Genomic DNA, 27,413 nt, shown 5'->3' on the forward strand with positions numbered 1-27,413 from the left:
CTGTCCAGTAGAATGATCTGAGGAGCAACGAAATTTGACGACGTGGCAAGAAAAAAAAAAAAGGAAAAAAAAACAAAATAAATGATTTCATAAATGGGGTAAATTGCAACCCTGTGGAGAACAAACCCCAATTCAATAGGGCTCACGCAACAGGACTTCACGAGGTGATTATGTTCAGCCATCGTTCATTTCCCTAAAAAATCTCCAGCATCTGATCACTACGAACTTTTAGGAATTAAGTAAATGTCGTTCCACATTTATCTATTTAAATATTGCCCGTCGAATGCCTTCATCTATTTTATCTTGACTCAATCAGCAAATGCAAACTTATCTCTTACATTGCTTGCCAACATTGATGATTCATCCACATTTACGTCATTGCATTCGTTTCTTTCCATTTCTAAAACAGGCATGCAAATCAAAACTTTTTCCCCAAAAAGCGTTAATCTTATCTGAAATGAAAAGTCTTGCAGAATAAGATTTGGATGTACTGGATTTGCTTATATAACACAAACTTTTATTTGATTTACAGTGCCGGAATTCGACGTCCTACACCTACGATAAACTTCAAGCATGTGGTCACAGTTCATACCAGTTAAACGGTAGGAAATATTACGATTAATTAATACTTCTGTCTGTGCATCCACTTTGAAATGATCCTCCATGCCGTCGATTTTTTCCCCTTTTACTGAGAAAAGCAACAATAACCTTGAAAGAAACGCGTAGGGACAAGTTACAAAAATTTTACCTGCCCAATCCCCTTTGAATTTTCAACTATTCTTCAATTGACTCAGATAGGCCTTTGTCAACCCAATTATTTTTTTAAAATGCCATAATTCAACTGTAATAAGTTATCGGTATTGCTATGCTTCGGGAGGTTTCCTGTACGTGAACGTTGACTTGTGGGGAAAAAATTTTTCCAGAATTTTTTTTTTACCGTAGAAAAGGAATAACACAACACATAAAAAGAATAGTCTATAATAAGCTATTTCAATTACTGTACACGTTTTTTTCTACACTGGAAACTTTTGAGCAAACATAGCATGTTTGTTCATTGTCAAATGCATTGCAATTAGGATGGCAATTTCTGGATGGGAAATTGCATACCACTTGGGACTTAATGAACAATTTGTCTACAAATTTAACAATTCCATGGCATTGGCATTTATGGGCTATCATACTTATTTGATTTATCGGAAAGAAACAGTTCAAATCCTAAATCAGCGCCACGTCCGGTTAGCGGGGATTGAACGACTTTTACGACGAAAACATCCATATCACTCTATCTTGATACCCGTATCTAATTTGAGCGTTTGCTTCATAAGCTCGTAAGTTGTGAAAGAAACAGCAACCATGGGGATAGCACGCAAATAATTAATGGACATTCCTCTGTACAGCCCATATGCTATGCCTTCTTGCTTATAGATTTGAGTTAGAGTTCCAAACATACCGAGTCCTCTGTTAAATTCAAAAGTAAAACTCGTTAGCCATTACCTTTAGCCTTTCATATTTTATTGCATACCTCCAGCGATGTTTGTCGGGAGTCATTTGCGCTAGTTGCATCCTCCTCCTTGTCACGTCAAATGGATCTAGTTTGCAAACGCAATTATTACAACCTGGTTACGAAATGTTTTACGTAGAAGTTCTTACATGCAAAGCTCTGGGCGATGGCACCAGCGAATCCTCCGCATAGCAACTTAGCAGACAGTTTCAGAACAAGACCACCTTGTAGTTTGATTTGACATAATGTAAGTGAATGAGAAATTTTGTTTGTTTTATATTAGCATACCAGAATTGATTGGACAAGGCTCACATGTCCACTGAGGGATGTGCTTCATGCAACAATATTTGAGTCCCTCGAAGCAGTAAAATGACAATCCTGCATATGGTATCATGCCAAGAACTGTGGGTGTGAAACCACGGTATAAAGCTCTGCTCCCACCTTCCTGTTTACATGCCATAGACATAATGTCATAACTGAACTTGTGATTGAAGAATTACCTCTTTGAACATGGTGATAGCGGTATGTGTGATTCCAGAGTATTTGTGCTCACCAGTTATTTGGAAGGCAAGTCTTGCCCGAATTGTGTCAAGTGGATAAGTGAGTAGCACAGCAGTAATGCCTGCTGCAGAGCCAGATACAAATTTTGAAAAGTGATGTTGACCCATCAAATTTCCAATTATAGGCTTGTAAACTTCATAGGAGGTGAACTGTGTGGCAGCATAGGGAAAAATTCTGACCATCTGGGCCCCATTTCCTTTGTACAGAGCCCACAGATTCTCAAATTTGACTATTTTGACAAGTCCAGAAAACACCCCTATATCAAACAAAAGTTTTTGAATTACTTTTAAATGTTTCAGTGGTCATCTTTCTTTAAATACCATGCTGCTTGTAGTGCCGGTTATGAGCCTGAAGAAGAATTTTTACCCGATCAAGAGGGGCAACAGTTGTTTTCGAAAACATACCTGCCACACCTATTTAAAATAGAGCCTTTACAGTTTTGAAAAAAACAAAAACATATAAAACAATAATACTTTACCTCCTGCTAAAAGCGATTTCGTAATAAATTCTGTACTCCTAGTATTGGTTGAACTAGCTTTGCCAGCCTCCATTCTCAAGATGTGTCTGGTGACGACAGACTATTCAAAACGTGAACAAGCACCATATGAGTACCTTTTTAAGTGAAATTGAGAACGAAAGAACGGGCGACAAGCACAGGAATACCACAACATAAACAAGTTTTTAGGGAAGAAAATGTTGGCGTACGTAATAGAGAAAACACTTGTTTCAATGTTGCCAAACTGGTTTAACGCATTTAGAGAAAGCGCAGTGCGAGCATAATTTAAATTACGGTGATCAAACTCATGCCTAACAAGAATGAATATAAAGATTTTGTGCCAAGTGCTTTATCATATACAAGTCGCAAGAGAACGCAAACAAGTCCAGTCTCCTAGTTTGTGTTTTGTTGAAATGAAATGATACCTCCGGTTAAAAGAAAAGTTCGATCTGTTTTTGCTTGAGACTAAAGGCAATTTGTTTTCCGTTTATGGGGTTGTTGAACGACCAAAGCCTTTTTATTCGTCCCGCTTGTGTCCTGAGGATTTCCACCAGCCTCTTCTGAACCGTCCTGACGCGTCTGATCGATATTTCTCCTGATACATCAACGTAGATAAACCTCGGTTGAGGGGGCATTAGCACTGTAGGAAAATCCCTCCAGCCCCGGACACGAATGTTGTGGGCTGCGCTGCCTTTCATGGACAAATAGCGTTCACACACGGCGTTATCGGCAAACAAATGCTAACTACCGTAAATGTTCGCCCCGATAGTAAAGATGATTCGGGGCATCAATCTTTTCGATCTGACACGGCTTAGTACAGCTGTAGGTTGGTAGAAAATTTATTAATGCAGGTGTGAAAGAGCTATGGCTCGGTCAGTTACCATACACGAGAATGGCTATCGGCGCTTTCAGCTGGATACCACTACTAGTTAGGTTGGGGAACAAGTTGCGGCTAAACGCAAAACAGGGCGGATGGTCTACGTGCGTGTGCGAAGAGAACTTGAGTAATTGATTCTGACTTTGTGCGAACAGTGACAAAAAGAGTCTTCACAAATTTTCACGCCAAAGTAGCACGCCCACACCGTATGCCTGTTGTTTCGAGAACGCCGGAAGTCGTGCTGATGATGGTAGTAGAACGCTTGGTGACGTCTGAAATAATCTTTGCATCAGGAATCGAGTAAAACGCTTTGATGATGAAGGGATGGTATTTTTTCACATTGAACGTGACTTTAAAAAAAAAAATCGATCTCTCGAACCCCAAATCTTTCGCGTCGACCTGAAGAAGAGCTCTTTTATTCTACTTGCTCTTTGGCCTTTTGTGTTTTCTTTTTCTTTATATCTTTTTAGCCAGCGATGACGACGTGATTTGGTTCCTAATTCTTTCACTAGTTAGAGGCTGCCATTCGATTTAAAACCTTGCTTTCTTTTGCCTTCAACCTCTTGTCATATTAAGGATCGATTCGGCCATCATTGAAATTATTGGGGGGAAAAAGACGATACGAAAGTGGCTTTCAATGTGGCCTTACCAATGTGTCAGTTTCCTTTCTATTGCATAATCTGTCAATAATAATAACGTCTGCTGAAGCGAATGAAATAATTGCAATCAAATCAGTCCCAAACGCACCAGAGCGCAGTAGAAAACCAATCCCGTCCACAAGGCGTCAGAATAAAAGGTCAATATCATAACCCACTAACTTTTTTGTGATTCAGCGATCACCACGGGTGTTGCTTTGATTCCATTACGAGCAATAAGAGTACTGGTAGCATCTGGTTACCTTTGCGGACTCACTTTGCTCATTCAAACAGCAATCAATATTTGGCAGAAAAGGTACGAACTGCCGGAGTACGTTCATATCCTGCTTCCCGATCGACTGCGTCCGACAAGTTCAATCAAACGAATGATTTTGAAGAACGAAGAATCGATCGAAAGATATACCGAAATAGGGGAAAAATTAAAAGAAAGTTTTTTTTTTGTTGCATTTCCAAGATCGTAATGCATGATGACAGTTGTCTCAGACGCAGTCAGTGTGAGCTTCATTCATAAATTAACTAATCTCATCCGCCGAGTTCTTAGCGACACTTGACAATTCTCTAAATCTTAATGCGCTTACCGTCCTTCAAAAGTGAACTAGACATTTCGATGATTTTTTAAATATGCTGTGTTTTAGAGGCTAACGTTAAACGACATTTTCTTCATTTTCTCCTAGCAGTTATTTTGAATGGAATCCGTCATCCTTGAGGGCTACTGGCTGGATCATGCGCGCCGTCGTATCAAAAGAGTCCAGCCCTCAACACCAGGAGCGAGAGGGTAAAGCAGAAGAAAACGCGGCCAAGTGGCCGGGTGCGGAGGCGGGCGCTACAACCGAAGAGATGGAGTGAGTTTCCTCGAATCCTTCGTCTTTCACCTTTTCACTGCATCGACGACGGTCACGGGCAGACCGAGCACTAGTCAGTCGAATCATGAATTCCGAATTAAACGGCGGCTTGGAATCGGCAGGACATCAGCAGGTGCAACACAATCCGCCGCCGCCACCGCGCAACAGACCAATTCGCCTGAAAAATCACTCGGTTGCCAGCGAGTCTTACGACAATCTCCACCGCACAGCAAACCCGGTACGTATTAACTGACGATCACTAAAAGCAAGGTGTACCTGTTTAAACTTTGTTTAGGCTAGATACATAGTAGAGAAACCCATAGGGCATGGCAATGTGATCCTTTTTGCAGATTTGCATCAAACTTATCGTAATCGGATCTGATGAAAGCAGGTCGCATGTTGTTTATTTGGCTTCTCGTAATTGAGATGCATAGTATCATCCATCCAAGCCATACCAACCGTGCCGTTACAATTAACAAAATCAAGTTTGAAAAATGGTGTTTTCTATGGCGTATAAAGCCATGATCGAAATGGTTTCTTTGATAGTTCAAACCTCAAGCCAATTCTTTTTTCTTCGTCGTCATTCAACTGCTAATAGCCCCAAGTGCTGCTACAACTGCCGTCCTTAAGTGATTCATCTTTAATTCAACGCCCCATGTCGAAGTGGATAGGTGGTATACGTGGTTGGGAAGAGGGGGATTTCGGAGGCTTTATATTCCCACGAGCCGTGACGGTTATATGTTGGGTGTATAGCTATCTACGCTGGCCCAATGTGTTTCAAATATTTTGAAATAAAAGAAATGGCGTTGGATTTTACGGTGCCGTTTTGGCTGTAACGTTGTCGTCTTGCCGACTGTGGATTTCATTTTGAAATTCCGTGATTTGTCTTGGAATTTTTTGATCCCTTATCTTCGAAATGACTTATCTTCAAGTTGTATTGACGCGCTGACATTGGGGACGCGTCACCTTTTCCATTCGCTCAATACGTTGTCTCGTTTAGCAATTTACTAATTGGGATGCATAAAAGCCCGTCATGTCTCACGGGGTACCCCAAAAAATTCGGTCATGTAAATAGAGAAGAAGTCGAGGACAACTGCTCTTCTATTTAAGTTGATCAACAAACTTTCTTCCCCCCCTATGCTTCTCTGTCAGGCTAAACACTTGATCTGACGGTCGATTTCGAATGACGTTCATCATAAACTACTTACGATATTGACCGATAAAAAGCATGCTGTGATGACGAGTACTCTTTGCATCATTATGACCTTGTTCGTTGATTTGGCTGGTTTTCAGGCAGTACTAGGTTACATACCTGCTGATGGCGCAGCTGATATCGAATTTGACTAGCTCCTTTTGATCGCGAAGCATGCAAAATGATTTTTTTTTTCTTTTGTATATTCCACGGCTGTGAGTGGAAGCCTATTTTAGCTTTGGCAGATCAAAAAGATCAGTAACTCAATTGAAACTTGAACCTCAGAGTTCTTTGTGTGTGTGTGTGTGTGTATGCGTGGTTAAGGAGAAAAAGGCTTTTCTTCACAAATTCCCCGAGCATCTAGGATTTGAAAATATTCTTTTTTATGGTCTCAATCACAGTAGGGGAATCCAAAAAGTTACAGAGCGCTACGCCTAATTTGGATTCCAGGCATAGCGAATTTTTGGCTCTGTGGTTGCCCCGTTTCCGATGATTCCCATCTCGTCCATCCGGAACACAGTTCCACATCTAGTGGTTGATTAAAAAAAAAGGAACGAGACGGTTCTTGAATAATAATTTTGCCTTTGTTCTTTTGATTCTTCGTGTGTCGATGCCCTGAAACCAGGAAAGCGGATGTGGAACTCAGGTTTGCCGGGCAAGTATTTGGCACTTGACGGACCCTCGTCTATCTTACCCAGCACCGTGCGAGCTCGATCCTGAAGATGAGGAAGCCCTACTCTCGTCAGCCAAAGAATTTTTGGAGCATTATTACACATCCATTAAAAGGTATGATTTTCTCTTTTCTCTATTTTATTGTTAGGCCTTTTTTTTTATTTTTTTATTCATACACTATTCCCAGCGGCTAAAATTTGCTTCCATTCTTGGAAATTCATTCAAATACTGGGACGTAGCTAAGCTTAACATTGTGAGTTCGTTACACTCTCAAATGAGCCATTATGGCTGCTTCAAAGCTTGTGTAAATCGTCGTCGGTAAAAGTTTTCGGTCGGTACATTCTTTTGCTTGTTGCCGACTTTTACCATATTCCCTCTGGTGTGAAAACTTGTGATGCTCGTTACCAAGGCAACAAAAAAACTTTGACATCAAAGACTGTGAAGATGAGGGGGTAGAGTGGTTCTGACAACATTCCTGTCACATCATGACCGTCTTGAGAGTTTTCTACCGGTTGCTGTTTGCTTATTTATTTTTTTCATTTTTTGTACGAATGCTTTCCATTAGCGCCGATAATTATTATTGACGTTAATCAAATATGTTTTAATCAAGATCTTGTTTGCTTACGGTGACCGGACCAGCTAACGCTAGACTTGCTAGAATCTTGAAATTAATTGATCTCGAATTGCAATTAACCGCTCTTTTCCTTCACATATAAATGCGCCCGTGTAACAACTTTGAATCCCCATCTCTTATAGAGGGAAGTAACAAAATAAAAAGAAAAGAAGGCGAAACGATGTATTTAGATTAAAAGTGAAATCGCATTTTATATCTGGTTTGATACGAAGGATTATTTGTCTACGACTTCACGAACGCGGAATAATGGATTTTCGACAAACAAACATGCTCAAAAGCTTGAGCTCTCCACACTCTACTTTACGTCAGCATCATTATTAGTATCATGTACAACGCTCGCAATCGTTGATGGTGGCTTCTGCTTCTCTTTCGGGATAATGAGCGTATGGAAAGTTTTCGTTTGTATTGTTGTTTCACTCGTTTTTGCTCACATGCGCTAGAATGAGCTCGTTATTATTCAACCCTTTGCTATTCGCCAATTTCTTTTTTCTTTTCTTTTGTAGTAGGTCACAAATATCTCGTGAAAACTCGCAGTTGTGTAACATCCGATAAGCGGCTGCAGATAGTGTTCGAAATTCTTATTTTTAATTAAAGCTGCCAATTTATTTGAATGTATGTATACCATCGGGAACGAAAGTCACGACTGCCATTTTTATCACGTTCCATCCACAATAAGCATTAGAAATTCTCATGTCGCCGTTCCTTTTTAGTTCACGGACAATTCTAGCGTTAGTTTTTTTTTTTGTTTTTAGCTCGAAAGCAATACGCGGGGAAGCAGTAAAGAATCTGGCGATCCCGCACTAACATTGTGCTCCGTTGCGTGTCAACGGAGGGATGAAAACCGTTGAATAGGCCGTGTCCGGTCGACTGACTCTTTTTTTTAGCCGCTTCGGACGGTGGACGGAAGTGATGATGGGGGGGGTTCTCATCGATTTGAGTATACGCCACATTGTAAAAGACGTCTTTGTCTAGTGCCTTTTAGGAATATGAAATAGACGTTGCTATTAAAATGTGATGGCATCGATTAATATTTAAGGATGTGTACAGAAAAGACGGTAACGAGAAAGCCTCTCGAAAAAATTGTGCCTTGCCTATCATGTCCTTGTCAAATCGAAAGAAAGGGGTGACTGTTATCTAAGGTGGGAAATTTCTCGATTGGTTGAAAACGAAGAGATATACTTGACATGGAATGGGCAATTCATGACACGTTAAGCAATTGTCATGCCATTTTTGAGGCCGTCAGCGTTTCGTTTTGGTGTAACCGGATTGAAAGTAAGCCCCTACGTAAGCAGTCTTATCGACAAATATAGTATCCTCTACTAGCCCGATTTCCCCGCTCCCCGTGTTAGTTCGTGTCACAGGAGATTCCGGATTCTATCAGCCGCGCTTTATTGCTATCCCTTTCAACATTTGAATATAAATCATGTTTGTACTGTCTTATCCATTTCACTTTTAGAAAGGGGACTTGCTTTGGTCTTTTTTGGAGCTTAAGACGAAGTGTATATTTTCATTGGTTTATGGATATTTTTTTTTTATCTATGTTTTCTCCTGTCTATGGAACACCAACACGCATTAAAAAAAAAAAAGGCTGGATACGGAGTCACATCGAGCCCGATGGGAATCTGTCCGACGGGATATTCACCTGACGGGCACCTATGACCTGACTGAGACAGAGCTGACGTTCGGCGCCAAACTTGCTTGGAGAAATTCCGCCCGTTGTATTGGACGCATACAATGGGCCAAACTACAGGTAAATTTCACTTAATTTGTCTTCTTTTTTATTGTACGTTCATTCGCGTTTACATTGGCGGACAAAAGAAAAGTTTACCGTGGTCTCTGTGGCGTCACCGAGACGCATCGACAAACAAAAGGGATAGCAATAATTTTTATCGGCACGGAATCGATCCACCCATTATTGTTGTGTTTCTAATATTGTCCAGTCCACAATAAAAGAATGAGGAAAGTGCAGTTCGATAATCGGCTGGTAAAACGTAAAGAAAAGACATGGAAATAAAAGGACGATGTAACACGTTTGATGTTAACGCTGTCCGTACCGGTGGATATAAACAACTTTATCAGATTACTACGTTTTCCTTATTACCAAAAAAAAAAAAAAAAGGCAGAAGGAACCAAGGAGACAGCCAACAGTGTAAATGGGGAGGTTAAAAACAAAAATGGATCGTTAGTGGGTAGTGTATTACACAATACTCGACGTTCTGTCCGGAGGGTGTTATCTTTCACCGGAATCGTACAGCGGGGACTTCAAAACATCTCTTTCCTTCTATTCTATGATCATTCTTTTGATGATTTATTTTTTGTTATTCCACCATGGACGTGGCCTATTAGGAATTATTGAATTTCATTGCGACATGCCCTTTATTTTCTCAGCTAACAGAAGACGAAAGTATGAAAACCCGAAAATATCATTTGATGGACCCTTATCGGTAGTTGCTCTGTCTTCAGCTACAAGACGAGATTACATTTCTGTTTGCATTGGGGATTCTATTGGATCGATATTACTGTCCAATATTTTTTTTTTGGGGGGGGGGGGTTAGAAGAACATAGTACGCCACTATTTGTTTTAACATAGAAAGAGCAGTGATTGTATATTTTTAAAAATATTTTTAAACTTCTTCTAATTCTCCGTACTTTGTTTTTCGATTGGTTCGTGGGAAAATCAATGTGACAAGGTGTTTGACGCACGTCACGTCACCACGGCACAGGGCATGTTTGAAGCTCTTTGTAACCATATCAAATACGGGACAAACAAAGGCAACATTCGGTAAAATGTCTTTCTTCATATTGTGATCGATTTTCTATCCTTTGTTTTTATTTTTTTTCTGTTTTGTGTACGCACGCGTGTCACCTTTGTTTTGTTTTCTCTCATAATCTTTCACCCATTTTTTTGGTCTTACCTATCTTTATTTTTTGTTGCATGACTTTCACTCGTAGAATGAAGCAGAAAAGAAACTCGATGGTCTTTGCCTGTGTCGTGCTTCGACGAACAATGTCATGGTCAAATAATAATGAAAGTCCTTTTGTCTTTTTTTGGTGCTGGATCGTGTTTTGACTAGGTCGGCAGCGACCGTTTTCTGCCAACGGAAGCCAGGCCAGGGCGATTATCGCATCTGGAACGCACAATTGATCAGCTACGCAGGTATTAAAATCAATCTTTTCGTCATTAGAAAGCTAATCGGATAATATAAAAAAAATTTCCATTTATTATAAGTAGAATCCATTTCGTGATTGACATTGTTTTGTTGAATCATCATTTTCAGGTTATCGAAATAAAGAAGATGGTACCATCGTAGGAGATCCAGGGACGGCAGAATTCACCGAGGTAAGCCATACGTTTTTATTCATGAGCTTCACTCTCTCTCTCTCAGAGTATAAACAAAAAACTGTTTACGTGCCCAACGTTTTGTTAGGTGTGTCAGAAACTGGGATGGGTAGGAGCGGGGACGCGATTTGACCTCCTGCCTTTAGTCATTCAAGCTGGTAACCGTCCCTATCCGGAAGTTTTCGCCCTTCCGCCAGAACTCGTCCTGGAAGTGCCACTCCATCACCCAACGTAATTGAATCTCTGTCAAGTCACCCGTTTTTTTTTTATTTATTTATTTTTTTTTTCTTTGCGTTGACTCACCATTAAGAAAAAACACAAACACGTAGAATGTTGTGAGATATTGAATTGCATGTCTGTTGTGACTTGGACCATTGCAGTTTTTAATAATGAATCATGTCATGAAAATCCACTCAGGTACGATTGGTTCTCTGAGCTTGGTCTTCGCTGGTATGCCCTTCCAGCCGTGTCCAGCATGGCCTTTGATTGTGGTGGGCTCCAATTTACTGCCGTACCGTTCAACGGCTGGTACATGACGACTGAGATAGCCACTCGAGATCTTGGCGACACGCATCGATATAATCAACTCGAGGTAGGCATCCTCCTAATATACACGTTGCTCTTTTAAGAATTTTGTGCGGATAGTTTACTACAAACATTTTGTTTAAACCTCCAATTAAAGGTAGTGGCCAAACGAATGGGCGTGGACACGCGAACGCATACTAGCCTCTGGAAGGATAGGGCTGTCATCGAGCTCAACGCTGCCGTTCTCTACAGCTTCCAGGTAATGATTCTTCCTCGCATGTTGATCACAATAACTGAAAGAAAATATTCTTATTATTATTTGTTTTTAAAATCCGCAATTTTTGCAATCCGCAGAAAATGAACGTGACTATCGTCGATCATCATACTGCTTCGGAGTCTTTTATGAAGTAAGTTGACATCTTGGCATGATCGTTTTCCATCATGGCCTAAGCTGGTAAGCCGTTTCCGATGCTAGCTCAACAGTGAAGCCTCGTGCGAACAACACTGACTCAATTTGTTGATTCTGACGAGCTATTTCACGGTTCGACTGGCTCTCAGATGTCTGGCTGTATACGTGCGCCGACTAGATCGATATGAAAATCCCGTGTCGTAATAGGGAAATGGCTGTACGCCTATAAGAACAAACTATCGTAGAACACTTTGTAATTTTCCATACTGAAACCCTGTGGATTTCTTTTTCTTTTTTGTTCGTATCTTTTTCCATCAATTTTTATTCTTCGACGTCTGCTAAATCGGGGGACCAAAAATGAAAATCAAGACACATGGAAACAGAGACGCGACTGAGAGGCGGCTGTCCAGCCGAGTGGGTTTGGATCGTCCCTCCGACCTCCGGTTCTCTGACGCCCGTTTTTCATCAGGAAATGGTTTGCTATTCACTCAAACCTTCCTATGAATATCAGGTACGCAGGCTATTTTGCAGTTGCTTTCCCTTTCATGTTTTCTTATTTGTAAATCGAAATGCTGTTGTCATTTGTTGATGTCAACTGTGTCCACTGACGTTTATGTTATTTGAATCACTCCAAATTCTAAAGGAGGTCGCTTGGAAGAACTTCCAGTGGGACGAGGAGGATTCAACTTCCGGATCGGCGTTAGGATTGCTGGCCGGTGGACGAAGTTCAGGAGGACGTCGTATCAAGTATCGCTTCAAAGAGGTTGCACGGGCCGTCAAGTTCACTTCGAACCTATTCGGAAAAGCTTTGCAACGACGCATTAAAGCCGCCATTCTGTATGCCACAGAAACGGGCAAATCAGAAAAGTAAACACTTGAATTCTCCTTTCATCTTTTTTGATACCTAGCCCTTCAATCCTTCAGCTTGACGCACTCTTACGTAGTCTACATAATGTCAATTTTTTTAACTTTAAACAAGGTACGCCCACATGCTGGCCGAGCTCTTCAACCACGCTTTCAACGCACAAGTAAGATTTTTCAAATGCCATTTCTTGCTTCTAGTTTTGGATGCAAACAGACCTGTTATACGTAGCTGGTCAACTTAAAATTTTACATTGCTATACATGTATTTGAGCTATCATGACTAGCTTAAGTAAACGATTCCAATTAGAATTGCATGAGTTTGACCGCCACTCTTAAAGCAGTTCACATATTCAGTATCTCTTGTCGCGTGCCACTCGTAGGTCATGTGCATGGCGGATTACGACGTCATCAATCTGGAACACGAGGCGCTGGTGATGATCGTGACGTCTACATTTGGCAACGGAGATCCACCGGAAAATGGAGAGGTAATAGCAGTGATTGCAGATCTAAAGCACTACAATGCATACCGCCGAGTGAAAAAAAGAATGAAGACAAATGATGGCGAGCTGTGAGACTCTCTTTTATTCCGCCATGTGAATAAGAGAAAAGCTCCTTATATTCTGGATTACAATCCTTTCTTCCACCCGTTGGTCGTTCTCCTCCTCCCTCGCCTATTCGTCTTTTTATTTCTATCGTTGTTTCCGAATTCCACGGGTACTCCTAATCCCTCCGCATCAGTTCCCATGGCCCTAATTTGGACAGAGTAATCAGCCTGTGACATAACCGAAAACAAAACGATTCGCATTTTCCTTGATAAATATCGATCAATATAGCAACTTATTAGCCCTCTCGTTAATGAGGATCGTCTAAGAAAACGCCTTCAACATGAAACTTGATAATGCGTGGAAAGATGCTGTGCTCGGTTTATGAAAATGGGTTATTCTTTACTTGTGTGGGCCCCCTGCTTCTTACATTACGAAATCCATTACTTTGGTTCCCATAGCAGCGATTCGTTGCATACCCTCTTTCTTAATGGTAAATAATGACCGCGATTGTTGGGTGATTTGTAGGCATTTGCCCGTGAAGTGCGTGGAATGGCCAACAATCACCACTCACACCACCATCCCATAGCTACTCAACCTAAATATCAAATCGGGTAAATTTCAAGTTCCCATTGTGGCTTATGCTGATTTTTCTTTCGTTAACAATCATCTTTTTGTCATGGTTTTTTATTGTACGATGATCTCGACAGTTCTTCCAAGTCGGGTACGCCGCTACTTAACCGAGTTCTCAACCGCGATCAGCATAGCTTGCGCAGCTTCTCTTTCGATCAACTCCAACAGCCTTCGGTCGACAGTCTCGGACCTCTTAGCAATGTCAGGTAACTATCCTTAATCGGCGTTTTTAAGAATTGCCTGACACACTAAATCTTCCTTGAAAAATCCCATTCTCCAAAAAATGTAATTCGCTTAAAATCTAAAATAGAATAGAAAATCAGACGTGCTGCATGTCTCTAGATGTAAGCTCAAACATAGAAGAATTATGATGAAATGCTTCAATCTTTTAGATTCGCTGTGTTTGCTCTGGGTTCGAGCGCTTATCCCAATTTCTGCGGTTTCGGCATCTACATCGACGATCTTCTAGGAAGTCTTGGCGGTGAGAGGCTTGCCTCAGTCACCTGTGGCGACGAACTAAGTGGCCAAGAGCAAACCTTCAAGTCCTGGGCCCAGCAAGTCTTCCACGTTCGTATTTAGCCTTTTCTTTGATATTCTTACGCCTATTGGCGTTATCTTCCCATCGAAACGACGAACGATAAAGCTGCGCATTAATGTACCCATTCCAAAATGTAATCTTATTCGGCTGGAAACGTTTCATCCTTTTGTTGCATTTGTTTCAGAATATGAAGAGTACCTTGATTTTCGTATGCCCGCTTACCCGAATAAATTAAAATGAATAACATTTTTATTTAGGCAATAGACAGTTTCGAGTTACGAAATAGAAGTGGGAAGTCAGACAAGTGACGCTATTTTTCGTTTTGAACCTTTAGACGGCCTGTGAAACTTTTTGCCTAGAAGACGACGTCAACATCGACGACGTCAGTGCCACGCTACGCAGGGATCTTATTACTTCGGACACGGTTCGCTTCGTAGCCGTCAACCCCCAAGAGAAGCCGATTCACGATATTGTTGCAGGTGCAGTCTCGTACGCCGTGAAGTTGTTCCTTTCTGCACGTCGCATTCTGTTTTTCCTTTCCTTGACTATGAAATGTTATCTTGTTATCTCGTCACCAGGGTTGTCACAGACCCACGCCAAGAACGTCGCCGAGTGTCCAGTAGTCTTCAACGTGACGCTTGCGAAGGACACTGATGGCCGTACGACCGTACACGTTGGCCTAAAAATCAGCAACCAATGGATCAGCGGGACACGCAACTCGGTGACAGCGGCCACCTACGAACCTGGTGATCACATTGGCGTTTTCGCCGTCAACGACGATACCCTAGTGACCGGACTGATTGATCGACTGGGTGCCAATTCTACCCTACCGCCTGACGGCCCTCTCCAGCTGCAAACACTCACGGAACATAAAGGTACTGCCTTAGAGGCCACATAATAAGAGGATAACAACAAAATCGAATTACGGCACTGAAGTTTAGACCATTCCGCTTGATGAATTTTGGCCGATTTTTATTTGATGCGCCCAAATTTGTTTAGTGCCAAAAGTCAAGTACAAAATTCGAAAAAGGATATTTTATGAAACTATCATTATCGACGGTGAAGATCCGGCATTGGTTAACGATGTTTGGCCTTTACAGCTCTGACGTTTGTGCTGGGTAAGTTTGTAAGTGAGAGGGAAGGACCGTTCAGAACTTTTGGCTGCGGGGCGGACTTGGACATCGCCCAATGTGGGATACTAATTGACAACTTAGCAACGTCATGGGAAGGAAAACGTACTTTACGCTATTGGAAAGTTAGGCCGTCCGCCTTGCGACAACGGTCACTGGGGTGTGTTGTGTCATTTCATTACGTTGCACTCTAAGCAACTCTAGTTTTTTTCAAAATTGATTTATGAACGCAATTTTTTTCACTCGCGGTCGAAATGGTTGAGAGCTTTTGAATCACGGTATTTGTTTCTTCGATTATAGATGGTGGGAAAACGTGGCAGAATCAGGAACGTCTACCAGCTTGCAACTTGCGGACCCTCCTGTCCCATTATCTTGACATCACAACACCAACGTCACAGACCCTCTTGGCTCTACTGGCCGCTCACGCCTCCGCCGAAGAAGACAAGCGACGCCTCCAGCTTCTTGCAACAGTAAATAGATTGCATCTTTTAACGTCAGGAGGAGAGAAAAAAAAAACAACAGGATTTTGCCTTAATATATTTTTTTTTTCTACTTAGGATGCCAGAGAATATGAAGATTGGAAACATTGGGGTTTTCCTCATTTACTGGAAACTCTGTTAGAATTCCCCTCAGTTGCCATCGACGCAGCCCTGCTCGTCTCCCAACTTCCTTTACTTCAGCCTCGGTTCTACAGCATTTCCTCATCTCCGCTGATCGATCCTCTGCAAATCGATATTACCGCAGCTGTCATAGCCTTCAAAACGCAAGGTATTTTTGATTATGAGATTTCGTTTCCAATAAGCGCTAGATCACCAATCTGAAGTATTATTTCGATGTCGCCAAATGGAAAAGGTGGAAAAGGTCCCATGCATTACGGCGTCTGCTCCAACTACCTAGCTCACCTGAAGAGTGGTGATAAAATCCAATGCTTCTTTCGCAGGTACTTTTCATTTTATTATTTATAATCCAATTGATTTTAGCTTCGAAAAAAACTGAAGTTTCCCTTGTTTGTATTCGTTAGCGCGCCCAATTTTCACTTACCTACCGAAATTGAGAGGCCAGTCGTCATGGTGGGCCCTGGAACTGGGGTGGCACCGTTCCGTGGCTTTTGGCAACATAAGCAAGCGCTTCAATTAAGTTAGTTCTCAGAATAACCCGCATCTTATTACATCATAATATTGATATACTGTATATATATATAACTTTAGAAGGAGAAGAGATGGGTCCCATGTTATTGTTCACCGGCTACCGTTCGCCCGATTGCGACCTGTTTGTCGAAGAGAAGTCAGCTATGGTAGCGTCGGGAATTCTAGACTACGCCTTTTTGGCTCTCTCTCGTCATCCACCCGTTCCCAAGGTATCCAGTTGCATTGACCCTTTCGACCTAAAATTTAGAGTCAATTTTCTTCGACCCGGTTTTTCTTTCGTTGATTAGACTTACGTACAAGACAAATTGCTGGAAGCCGCACCGCTAGTCTATCGAATGTTGACGCAGCAAAAAGGGCATTTTTACGTTTGTGGCGACTGCGCCATGGCTGAAGACGTGGCCAACACTTTGCGAATGGTGTTTCAAAAAGCCGGGGGATTAGATTCCGAAGAATCGGAAGATTTCCTCATGACTCTTCGAGTATGACGTCTTTCTTTTATGAATGTGCAGCAGAGGAGATAACGCTTGAGGTAATGCAAATTTATTGCTTTTTATTCACGCAGAACGAGAGGCGCTATCAGGAGGATATTTTCGGTATCACTTATCGTGCGCCCGACACGGTCATTGCTAACCGACGGCAGCAATGAATGATCGTTGACTACAGATCACAAGCCAAACAAAAACTTTCAACTCTTTTCAGTGTCTTTTTTCTTCGAGTATCAGCAGTTAACAACTGCATTCCAGTTTTTCTCTCTTTGGCGGACTTTTCATTTTTATTTTTTTAATTTCAATTCTATTCTATTTAAACTTTTTTCAGAATTGTTGATCTCTCTCTTCGGGATTTATGCACTTAGGAAAGCTTTTACCTTTTCTTCAGCAATCTCAATGTTTATTCGACATTTCTCTCTATTTCATTCGTTTGTAATATTCGGTGCTGACCATTTTCTTTCCAATTATGAACGTGGATGCATAATGGGATATTTTGAGTTTCTATTTCGAACAATAACGTTGCTACATAATTGTTAGGAATCAAACATTTAATAATTTAATGTCATTAGGTAACATAGTTCGATTCGGTTACGTCCTAGATTTTACTAATTAGCTTGTGGTTTCCAAGTTCTTCAAATAAACTCTGTGATTGCGTTCGGGATGTTGATCTTATGCATCGCTGCATACGCAGAACTCTGGCGAACAATTGGTGCCTGGGCAGTTTTTCTTGCACCATTCCGTCATCCCGGGTATCATTCGTCGACCGGGAGCAGCGACGTAATTGGTGCATGGAATACCGGTGGTTGGTGGAAGAGGCTGGACTGTGGTGGCAACCGGAACCCTTTTGAATCCAGATGACAACATAAAAGAATATCTTCATGCTTCAGTTCTAATATTTTACTTGAATTTTTTTGTTTAATTCGTTTTTACGCCATCGTTCTCCACAAATTAATTTTTCTATCGAAATGTGTCACAGATTCTTACGAAGATACTGAAGTAAGAAAATGATTCAACTTACGCTCCAGCGGGAAAAATTGCCACGTCCGAGCAGGCACGGAAGGTCTCCTGAGGTCCGCATCCGAGCGCTTGTGTTCCATTTGAGCAATCTCCCCAACGGTTACCAGCCACGTAAGTCCACTAAAAATTCACAAATGATTTGTGATTTGAGATACTGCCGACATCGGTACTGATGAATTTCTAAATGTACTTGTATAATGCATTGGCTGCACGTGACGTCGGGTGGTAGCATCAATCGAGTGGGAAACATTCCCTGAGGAATAGGGTCGACGAATACCTTTCTACTTACGATGCCTTCGTTGCTGATGAAAGATAGCGGGAACCTGGATCAAAGATCATAATTAAGATTCGTTTTTAATTTGCTAGCTATACAGATAATGATTTCTCACCTGTCGAAACACTCCTGCGTAGGATCTTTGAGGACGTTGTTATTTGGACAGAGTTTGAATTTGTAGTGACCCTTGTGTTTAGCAGTAATCTCGATTTTGACTGGGATCGTTTGTCCCTGCACGTAAGTGCGAACAATGGTTCCGGTGGCAAAAAGCCCACCTGGAGCTTCGTGTGGTTTTACTCGTTCGTCGTATGGATCTCCGCAAATGCCACATTTGCCTTTGTTGACAAGCCATTGTCTCTAAAGGGTTAATTCGTTTAGTTTTTTTTTGCCTGGTGGAGGAAATGGTTTAACACGGTAGGAATCTAATATTTAGAAACAACGAGTAACTCAAGTGAACTTCATTTCTATAGGAGCTAACACTGACGTTTCTAAGAATGATACATGCCAATTCCATAGCTCCTTACCTCAAATCCGCCGCAGAATCCCTCCATGTCCTAATAGGAAAGGTGAAGGTGAATATTTTATAGGAATTTGATATAGTTTTATCTGTATATTTTTATTTTATTTTTGTTTTGTAAATTTTCTATCTCCGCTCAACTGGGCAATACTCACATTGTAATCGGGTGGCGTCAGAAAGTTTTCTCGCCATGCGCTAGAACGTGATGGTGGATCGCGTAGCCGACCATGTCCGTCCGCTAGACCTACCTTTTTGCAGCGGAACATTTGTAATGTTAGGCTACTTTGTTTGTTTTGTTTGTTTTGTTTGTTTTTTTAAACTAAATATTAATAAATTTTTCGTTACAGACCATAGCGATCAAGATTGCCAGCAGAAGATTGGCAGTAAACTTGTATCGTCCCCTTTCATTCATCTCGATTTTGGTAAAGAATTCGTTTTGATCAAGTCCCGATCAACAGTGCTACAAGAATGAACTACCCTTTTTCATCAGAGGCGAACATTTTATATAGGAATGAAAGGTAATTATGGCGAAAACGTTTGCTGAAAATCAGCAGAGCAATGAGGCGGAAGAGGCCCATAGCTTAGGCCCAGTAATTGCGCGAAAAGAATAACATTTATGCGGAAATCGTTTATTGACTTCGAGAAAGGATAAGGATTGAAATTTCTCCGAACTCTGATTGTATCCCTTCTCCTGTTTGACATTGAAGTTGTCCCTGATTAACAGCGTAGGATTATGATCAAGAAAGATAGTTCGCAGTAAAAATCTCTTCCGGAATGGCTGGTAACGTCGTCTATCATAATCCTCTCTCCAAGCGGAGCAGTCATTAGATGTGAATTTGAAATGTGTTCTTCTACGACAATGTTAGGTTGTGTTGTTCACCATTGGGTATTCAACTCTGCTATTGACAATGCTTCTGTTTTTTATTTCAAATTAGAGAAGCTTATTTTAAAAACTAGCAGATGTCTTCCTTTTTTTATTATTAACATAGCTTGAAGCAGATTTATTCGACAACGTAGCTCTCTTGTTTGCAAGTGGAAGAGTTGTTCTAATTTGACATATTGATATGTTCATGTAGATTTGCCCTGTTTCGTTGAACTAGGCCTTTGATCGTAGCGAAATGAGATACATGCGTTTGTAAGCTACCGCAGGTCAAAATCTTCTAGCTGTTTGATCGATCGATAAGCACAGTTCACTTTTTGCTTATTTCTTAGTTTTTTCATATTTTTTTATTTTTGGACGGGGTTCAACAGTCAATATCAATAACTTTGCGGTTTAATTTAAACAGTATTACAGCTCGCATGAGTGCATTTTCGTCCTCGGTTCTTGTTTTCAGAACCAGCGATGTATGCTTAATAATCCACGTTTGTTTAATTAGAAGTTTGTGTATTATTTTTATTTTTTATTATTAAAAAGAAAACTTTCATGTCTCGAAAAAAGAGAAGGATGCAGTTCATGTTGAGGGCGTTGAGAATCATCCGAGCATAAAAACAAGTAAGTTTTCCAATAGATTTGCTATTTATTCAAACTCTAACCTTTGTAAATAATTTCTGTTCCCCATCCCCACAGGTATTGTCCTACGGTATTTGAAAACTTCCTACAAGTTCCAAATAACATGTTCCATAACTGAAAAACCAACTATAACTATCGGACACAAATGCAGTAGCTCGGAGGGCAGTAGCCAAGCCGACAGTTGGTATTGCACCAATCTGCCATGCCTCCCAAAATTCGTTGGCTTGGCACGGGCACGTAACTGGTGCATCCGATGCTTCCGGCTGTTGGACCCGACGTGGGAGACAATGTCATCGCGGGAGGCTGCAACGCAGGGAAAGGTAACGCGGTAGTGGGGGGCAGCACAGTTGGGGTAGGCAATGTCGTTGTGGGGGGTCCATCAATCGGGAAAGGTAAGCTGGTCATGGGAGGTCGAGTCATCCTAATGGGAACCCGAGTTCTTGGCACAGTTGTGCGTCTTGTTGTCGTGAGGGACAATGGAGTCATGGGTGTCGTCGTTGTCGTAGTTGTAGTAGTTGGTTCCGGAGTAATTTGAGTCATTGCTGTGGCAGTTGAGGTGACCTCGGCACTGGGTGATTGATTGGTTGGTAAAGAATACATTAATCATTAATTGATGAAAAGACAAATGCAAATTTGAATTTACCCTCCTCTAGGCACGATGCTGATATCGGCGCAGGCTCTGAACATTTCCTGCGGCCCACAACCTAAGGCTCCGGTCCCATTAGCGCAAGTTCCCCATCGGTTGCCTGTCGTGTAAGTCCACTACCATATTCAATGAAATCCCAATCAGTATATTTATTTTACTTCTATCAAGTTCGTCAACTGTACCTGAAGTATACACTGGCTACACGTGATTCCTGGTGGAAGTTGCAAACGAGCGTTGAAATCGATGCCTGACTTCAATCCCGACACGTCAAACTTCGTGAAAGGCGGGCCATTGACGAAAGCCAACACGTTTCTAACGCGCGATAACTCGGTAAATATTTTATTCAATTCTCTTAACTTGAAATATGGTTCGAACCTGTTGAAACACTCTTGAGAAGGGTCTTGTCTCACGTTGTTATTGGGGCAAAGTTTGAACTCGTAGTACCCTTCGTGCCAAAAAAAAAAGGGTTTAGACGAAACAAAATTTACCGAAACGTATCGCACAACTTACCCTTGTGCAAAGCTGTTATGTCAATTTTAACGGGTATAACCTGCCCTTCAGTGTAGGTGCGGGTTATCGTACCGGTGGCGAAAGCTCCACCCGGAGCTTCGTGCGGTTTAATTATTTCGTCGAACGGGTCTCCGCAAACTCCGCATTTCCCTTTGTTAACCAACCATTGTCTCTACGAGGCATTTTAAAAAAATTGATTGGGGATCATTAGAAAGAACGCAAACGATATTTGAAGGATCGCAATCGAATGTCTTACTTCATAACCGCCGCAGAATCCTTCCGTGTCCTAGAAAAAATGTTGAAAAAGAATTTTTAAATGTATGTTCAAATAGAGACAGTCCTTTATTTGATCTTTACTTACATTGTAGTCGGGTGGCACTTTAAAACCATCTCGCCACGCACTGGAACGTGAAGGAGGATCTCGTAACCGACCATGTCCATTCGCCAGACTAACCTTTAAACGTTTATGACAAATTAAACCTTAGTTTCTGGCATAAGTAGAAATAGTCGGGAATGAAGCAAACCATAGCAGTTAAGATGGTGAAAATTTTGATGACCGAATAAGATCGTATTTGATGTTTCATCATGACAACTAGTCTGATCACTCTGTAGAAGTTACGTCAATCGTAAGTTGACTGATATTTTTGCAAAGCGATGGCATCGTTTTATAGCCATTCTGATCGGGCTAATTGCAGATGTTTTGCAGACCAAAAGATCAACAGGAAGAACATTCTTGAACGTCGACTAAGATTTTGGCCGGAAATCAGTTATTGTATAGTAATCCCGCTAGAGAGGAAATCGATATTCTGGAAACAGTTTTTGTTTCGTCCTGCATTTCTAGTAGGTTACATCCCAAATGATGGGCTAAGATCTCAGAAAACAATTCCAGCATCCTCACAATAGGTGAAAAATTAGCATCCAGCTATTCATAAAATAACGATACGGCTACAGCTTGTATTTCATGTCATTGTATGAAATTACTCCGTTTACGTAAAACGTTATTCTGCTCTGCCGATTAAATCAAACTTTTAATAGTAGTTATGAATAAAAAAAACAAGAATGAGATTAAATAGCGTTTGTTATTTCTGTTTATACTTGATCGAATTGTTTAAGACTTCCTTTGCGCATAAATTCCGGGCCCATCACTGACCTGCCTCAATAACAACAAGTAGAACGTTGATTCCCTCTAGAGTGTATGCATTCCTTTGTATTTCTATGTTATATTAACAGCTTGATGGTATTTTTAAAGCTTCTCCTATAGTATGGAACAGAGCTAGGTTACGGTCTTTGTTGCGTAAGAAACCTACGTATTTTAACAGCTTCCTCCGAATTTCTTTGATTTCATTCCAAGATTTGATCTCAGTTAGTTTAATTTACAGCTATCAAGACGCGAATTTCTTTGCGCGTGTGGGGAAAAGAGATCATTTTTGTAATGCTCAATAATTAACGTCATTAATAGCTTGCAGCACTTAACATTTTGTTTACATTTTAAATTCTCGGCCATTGGTAAAAGAGAACTTGGTGCGTGAATTATTGAGCACACTTGCAGTAATCTTTAGGGCAATACCCGAGTCGACAATTATTGTTACACCAGACTGTCATGCCGGGCATGCTGTTTTGTGAAGCGACAGGAACATAGTTTGTACACTCTACGCTGTCAACAGATGGGACCGGAACGGGTCGAACAGTAGTGGCTGGGGTAGGAGAAGTAGGCAACACCGTAGGTCGTAGGATAGCTTGAATTGGTGGTCTTGTTAAAAGGCCAAATATCGGCGATATGGTGAAAACCGGAGCAGTTCCAGGTCTTTGGGTTGTTGACCAGATAGTAGGAGGTGTAGGACGGGTGGGACGCATTGGCCGGACTGGCCTCAAGGGCCTTGTAGGTCGAACCGGTCGCCTTGTTGTAGTCATCAAAAATGGTGGGGCAGATGGCGAGGTAACCGCAGTTGCTGTTACCAACGGGCTAACGGAGGTGATTGTAGTTGCCTGGGTTGTTGTCGGGCGGATTCCGGCGGTCGGGGTTGATGTTGAAGATGTAGTTAGAAGAACGGCTGCAACCGAAATGGGAGCCACCGTCGTTGTCTGAGGTGAGATACTAAAATTTTTTTTGTTTTTGTTTTGTTTATTTGTTTGTTTTTAGATTTTTCATTAAGAATTGAATGTAATAGTTGAATTTTTTTATTTACTCTCCGAATGGTGCAATGGCTACGTCGGAGCAGGCCCGAAATGACTCCTGCGGTCCACAACCTAATCTGCTCGATCCGTCTGGACAAACTCCCCATCGATTACCCGTCACGTATGTCCACTGTAGGACATGAGGCACGTAACTTAACGAACATTGAATCATAAAATTTTACTACTTTACCTGGATTATACATTGACTACATGTGACTTCAGGAGGTAGCTGAATTTGGACCTGATAAGTGGCGGGTGATAGTTTCTCCAGGTTAAACGTGGGGTCAGTAGCGCCCGTTTCGTCCACAAAATTCAATGGATACCTGTACATATTTAAGTTGGTGACCGAATCCCGGTAGTTTTCAACAGAACAATAAGGTATAGTGTTACAATGTAGATAAGAAATTCAAATAACCGAGCAACCTTTCGAAACAGTCTTGAGTAGGATCTTTCTTTGGATTGTTATTGGGACAGAGCTTGAATTCATAGAAGCCCCTGTGCGTAGCCGTTATCTGAATCGTGACGGGAATAATTTGGCCTTGCGTGTAATTCCGCACGATCGTCCCAGTGGCAAAAAGGCCACCGGGAGCCTCATGTGGCTTAATCACCTCGTCATAGGGATCGCCGCACACTCCACATCGACCCGAATTCACCAACCATTGCCTCTGCCTCGCAGAAAAAGAAAAGGATCACAAGGATACCACAGTGTGTTCTTAATAGTACAAATTACATCAAATCCGCCGCAAAATCCCTCCATATCCTAATAAAATCAGTTAAGGAATTTTTCGTCATAGAAATCATATCAATCGATATCTCATTTCGTTCTTAACTCACATTGTAATCTTTGGGTGTGTCAAAACCAACTCTCCAAGCAGTAGAGCGCGATGGTGGATCAAATAATCTTCCGTGGCCGTCGACCAAAGTCATCTTTGGTTTTATGTGAACAGAAGTTTAAGGTATAGATATATTTTATACAGTTAAGGTACCAACAATTAACTTCGTAGCTTAAATATTCACTCTAATTACTTTGTTTCTCTTTTTACTTTTTACTTACCAATATAGACGCAAGAATGGCCAATGCGATGGCCCTCCACTCCAGTTGAGCCAGTAGATTCATCACACTAACTGCTGTAAGAGTGAACTGTTCAGAGTTAACTACGGTAGAGCTATGATTGGTGGCATTCAACTGTTCCATGCTTCAATGAGAGCTGGACACTTTTATAGCCGGAGAAAAATAGAATTGCTGGCAGTGACATCCGAGGTGATCTGGAAACTGAATGACCTGGAACAGAAAAGGACATGAGCAGGTCAGGTTCTAATTTACGCGGCTAGAAAATCAGGTAAAACCCAATTCATTGTAGACATTGGTCCACCATGAGTGCCCCTTTTCATTCCTTCATCCTTTTTGTTCTTTTTTTCTTCCCCTTTTGCTTTCTTTCTTTCAGCAATCAATAAGAAGGGAGTGTTGTTACGTGATCATCCATCTTTACTGCGGATACAAATGCAACCATAAACGTAATATCGATGCAGTCGTTTTATAAAAGGTATAGCTTTTGAATTAAAAAACAAAACAAAACAAAACAAAACAAAAGTTTTTGCGTTAATTATCGGCTTTGTTTTACAGGTCTCTTTGTTTGTTCTTTCTTTGGGAAAGTGAAAAAAGTAAAAGAAGATCATCGGCAGCGATTTGGTAGCCTCCTACCTAATTGGCCGAGCTGTGTAGTCGACTAGACGTCTTTATGCCCCCGTTTAGAACCTTCTTTCAGATTTTTATCCCTTTAAAGAAAGGCAGATTAGGTGAGTTTGCCATGGTCTATAGCGCGGCAGGACGTCTTCTGTCTTTCGTACGCCCTAGTAGCTAGCTCGTCAGTTCATCAGGTAGAGAAAATTGGCGATATGTATGACAGCTTCAGCAGCTCTTTTCGTTTTATCACGCACTGGCAATCAATCCCTGTGTACGTGCCTAGAACGTGAGACATCATAGGCTTAGTAAATGGCGCCATTCCCTATTGACTTGACAGTTCTTGGATGCTTTCTGAGAAAAAATGTTTGTGTTTTCCAATTTCTTTATTTTGAAAAACTAAGGTAGGGTATCACATGACAGCTGGCCATGTCGCCTTCGATTCTGCCTCGATAGATCATCATCTTTTTTAAGTTTTACCTTCCTGATTCAAATGATTTGTTTAAGGTTCAGAAATGGAAAAATTGAAACCTCATCTAACAATTTGCGTGGATTAAACTTTTCCTTGAAGGGAAAATCCTCACATTCGGTAGATTTTGAAAATTAGTTTCAAATGGAGTCACCGTTGATACCAAAGTATCCACTTTGATGTTCGTGTTCTGAGTTGCACGTTTAATAGCATCAGGGCTTGAATTTATTTGGGCAAGCGTCAGCTAGAACCAGTGAGATAGAAATTATTTGGATAGAATAGTAAATAGAATTTCTTTTACAATGGTATTCAATAGAAGATTTCCATGGAAACCAAATTCTCCAGAAAAAAAATTTCCTGGGTCTTCATGTGTTTTGTTCAAACGCAAGTTGAACTACAAATTTTAATCGCCAAGAGATGGCGAACAGTCTGTTAAGTCAGAGAAGTTTCTTCAGGTCAAGTTCTTCTATTCAATCTGACGGCTCTACATCTTCGGCTCACTATTACCGTTTCGCGCGTGCGTATTTCTCAATCATAACCACGCGATTGCAATTTACGCTGCTAGCCCCGATTCAGTACATTCGCGTGGTTCTCCCATGTGTACATCTTTACAAGAAACTTTTGTGTTAATTTGTGTATTCACGTTAATACAAGTTCATCTTTGTGTAATTAAATTGTGTTTTTTATTTTGGATTCACTGAATTTTCCTTAAGTGTGCAGTAATTGCTACTTACATGTTTTGCTATTAGTATTAACAATGTATTTCGTACCTGTGGCATCTTACAATTTTTCCTGTTGACAATTTTCCAAGTTGTTATTATTGCCGGTCTTATTTGCTCACCATCATAGTGTTTTTTTTTTTTTTTTTTTTTTTTCATTTTTTTTTTCTCACATTGCGAACTGTTTTTGCCATTGCACATCACATGGCATATTTTTTTGTGTGTGCGAAGTTTTGTGTTTTGTTTTCGCGCGCAATTTTCTTTTCTTTTTTGCCGATTTTGTCACCGCCTGTTCTTTATTTTTTTTTGTGAACCAGTGCTGCTACTGCCCACTGGCTTTTTTTTTTTATGAGCCAATTTACCCACAAGATCTTATTTTATTTTATTTTTGCATGCTATTGGTTTTTTTTTTCGCATTTTTTCCCCCGCCATTCGTTAATATGCCGCCATTTTTCAAGATTGCGGTCGGTATACCCGGTTTGCCCACTCAAAACTGCCCAACCTACTCATCTTGGCAAATAGGCTATCCGGATCGCCCATGGACGAACATTTTCAGACGATCCGTGGGTAACCGGGGTATTCGATAACCGGGGCCGGGCCCATTTTTGTGTCAATGCAACAAGTCAACAACCAACAAGCCAAAAACCGAAAGATCACTTTTTACGAAATGGGGCAGTAGTGGATCGGTTAACATTGAACCTTTGATTGATTGATTAATTGAGATTTTACTGGTTTCTAGCAACTCAGCCATCGCTACTGGTGTCTCTTATAATTTTAGATATTATGCTGTATCCTACGTCACATTAAGTAAAATTTTTATTCCTTTTAATAAATTAACATATCTGCG

The 27,413-nt window shown here is 41.1% G+C and overlaps 4 protein-coding genes and 1 long non-coding RNA gene across 9 annotated transcripts; 2 read left to right on the forward strand and 3 right to left on the reverse strand.

The window, feature by feature from the left end:
• Positions 1-22: 22 nt before the first annotated feature.
• Positions 23-17,704, forward strand: LOC116928975 (nitric oxide synthase-like protein). Of its 4 annotated transcripts, none has more exons than XM_045177957.1 (28): positions 23-164; positions 533-602; positions 4,766-5,171; positions 6,751-6,911; positions 9,019-9,181; positions 10,122-10,213; positions 10,506-10,588; positions 10,710-10,771; positions 10,860-11,002; positions 11,189-11,363; positions 11,454-11,555; positions 11,651-11,703; positions 12,075-12,216; positions 12,349-12,572; positions 12,685-12,733; positions 12,950-13,054; positions 13,640-13,725; positions 13,822-13,950; positions 14,137-14,311; positions 14,617-14,761; positions 14,861-15,157; positions 15,713-15,882; positions 15,970-16,180; positions 16,265-16,352; positions 16,434-16,549; positions 16,621-16,769; positions 16,848-17,039; positions 17,123-17,704. In XM_045177957.1, the coding sequence occupies exons 3-28, from the start codon at positions 5,019-5,021 to the stop codon at positions 17,204-17,206; spliced, it is 3,549 nt and encodes a 1,182-aa protein (XP_045033892.1). In that variant the 5' UTR covers positions 23-164; positions 533-602; positions 4,766-5,018; the 3' UTR covers positions 17,207-17,704. The 4 variants fall into 4 exon arrangements, with proteins under 4 accessions (XP_045033892.1, XP_045033891.1, XP_045033894.1 ...); XM_045177956.1 differs by having other exon boundaries at positions 4,769-5,171; XM_045177959.1 differs by having other exon boundaries at positions 40-239.
• Positions 963-2,785, reverse strand: LOC116928977 (graves disease carrier protein). The gene is made up of 7 exons (XM_032936120.2): positions 2,541-2,785; positions 2,383-2,475; positions 2,002-2,318; positions 1,790-1,946; positions 1,651-1,725; positions 1,523-1,589; positions 963-1,458 (listed from the first exon to the last, which is right to left on the reverse strand). Exons 1-7 carry the CDS (start codon positions 2,611-2,613, stop codon positions 1,278-1,280), a joined length of 963 nt encoding a protein of 320 aa, XP_032792011.1. The 5' UTR covers positions 2,614-2,785; the 3' UTR covers positions 963-1,277.
• A 13-nt stretch (positions 17,705-17,717) lies between the features above and the next one.
• On the reverse strand, positions 17,718-19,122 carry LOC116928978. Its single transcript, XM_032936121.2, has 6 exons — positions 19,012-19,122; positions 18,864-18,893; positions 18,455-18,696; positions 18,256-18,388; positions 18,067-18,185; positions 17,718-17,889 (listed from the first exon to the last, which is right to left on the reverse strand). Exons 1-6 carry the CDS (start codon positions 19,120-19,122, stop codon positions 17,718-17,720), a joined length of 807 nt encoding a protein of 268 aa, XP_032792012.2.
• A 3,808-nt stretch (positions 19,123-22,930) lies between these two features.
• LOC123475359 lies at positions 22,931-24,892 on the reverse strand. The gene is made up of 6 exons (XM_045177962.1): positions 24,752-24,892; positions 24,532-24,624; positions 24,121-24,362; positions 23,888-24,020; positions 23,709-23,827; positions 22,931-23,617 (listed from the first exon to the last, which is right to left on the reverse strand). The coding sequence occupies exons 1-6, from the start codon at positions 24,890-24,892 to the stop codon at positions 23,053-23,055; spliced, it is 1,293 nt and encodes a 430-aa protein (XP_045033897.1). The 3' UTR covers positions 22,931-23,052.
• Positions 23,933-26,521, forward strand: LOC116928980. 2 transcript variants are annotated; one of them, XR_004397501.2, is made up of 6 exons: positions 23,933-24,075; positions 24,133-24,469; positions 24,573-24,679; positions 24,760-25,037; positions 25,143-25,241; positions 25,322-26,521. It is a non-coding gene; the product is annotated as an uncharacterized LOC116928980 (long non-coding RNA). The 2 variants fall into 2 exon arrangements; XR_004397500.2 differs by having other exon boundaries at positions 24,573-24,653.
• The last annotated feature ends 892 nt before the right edge of the window (positions 26,522-27,413 follow it).

The sequence above is a fragment of the Daphnia magna genome, linkage group LG8 (genome assembly GCF_020631705.1).
Source record: "Daphnia magna isolate NIES linkage group LG8, ASM2063170v1.1, whole genome shotgun sequence".
Lineage (NCBI taxonomy): Eukaryota > Metazoa > Arthropoda > Branchiopoda > Diplostraca > Daphniidae > Daphnia > Daphnia magna.

Bases quoted from the DNA above. Each gene is read 5' to 3' on its own strand.
- LOC116928977 (XM_032936120.2), bottom strand. From the start codon at position 2,613: ATGGAGGCTGGCAAAGCTAGTTCAACCAATACTAGGAGTACAGAATTT. The intron at 2,476-2,540 runs GTAAAGTATTAT...TATTTTAAATAG, and splicing joins GAAATCGCTTTTAGCAGGAG to GTGTGGCAGGTATGTTTTCG. The intron at 1,947-2,001 runs GTAATTCTTCAA...GCATGTAAACAG, and splicing joins CTATCACCATGTTCAAAGAG to GAAGGTGGGAGCAGAGCTTT.
- LOC116928975 (XM_045177957.1), top strand. From the start codon at position 5,019: ATGAATTCCGAATTAAACGGCGGCTTGGAATCGGCAGGACATCAGCAG. The intron at 11,556-11,650 runs GTAATGATTCTT...TGCAATCCGCAG, and splicing joins CCGTTCTCTACAGCTTCCAG to AAAATGAACGTGACTATCGT. The intron at 11,704-12,074 runs GTAAGTTGACAT...ATGAAAATCAAG, and splicing joins GCTTCGGAGTCTTTTATGAA to ACACATGGAAACAGAGACGC.
- LOC116928978 (XM_032936121.2), bottom strand. From the start codon at position 19,122: ATGTTCCGCTGCAAAAAGGTAGGTCTAGCGGACGGACATGGTCGGCTA. The intron at 18,894-19,011 runs GTGAGTATTGCC...CTTTCCTATTAG, and splicing joins TGACGCCACCCGATTACAAT to GACATGGAGGGATTCTGCGG. The intron at 18,186-18,255 runs GTACATTTAGAA...GTGAATTTTTAG, and splicing joins GCAGCCAATGCATTATACAA to TGGACTTACGTGGCTGGTAA.
- LOC123475359 (XM_045177962.1), bottom strand. From the start codon at position 24,892: ATGGAACAGTTGAATGCCACCAATCATAGCTCTACCGTAGTTAACTCT. The intron at 24,363-24,531 runs GTGAGTTAAGAA...TCTGCGAGGCAG, and splicing joins ACACACCCAAAGATTACAAT to AGGCAATGGTTGGTGAATTC. The intron at 23,618-23,708 runs GTAAATAAAAAA...AAAAAATTTTAG, and splicing joins GCCATTGCACCATTCGGAGA to TATCTCACCTCAGACAACGA.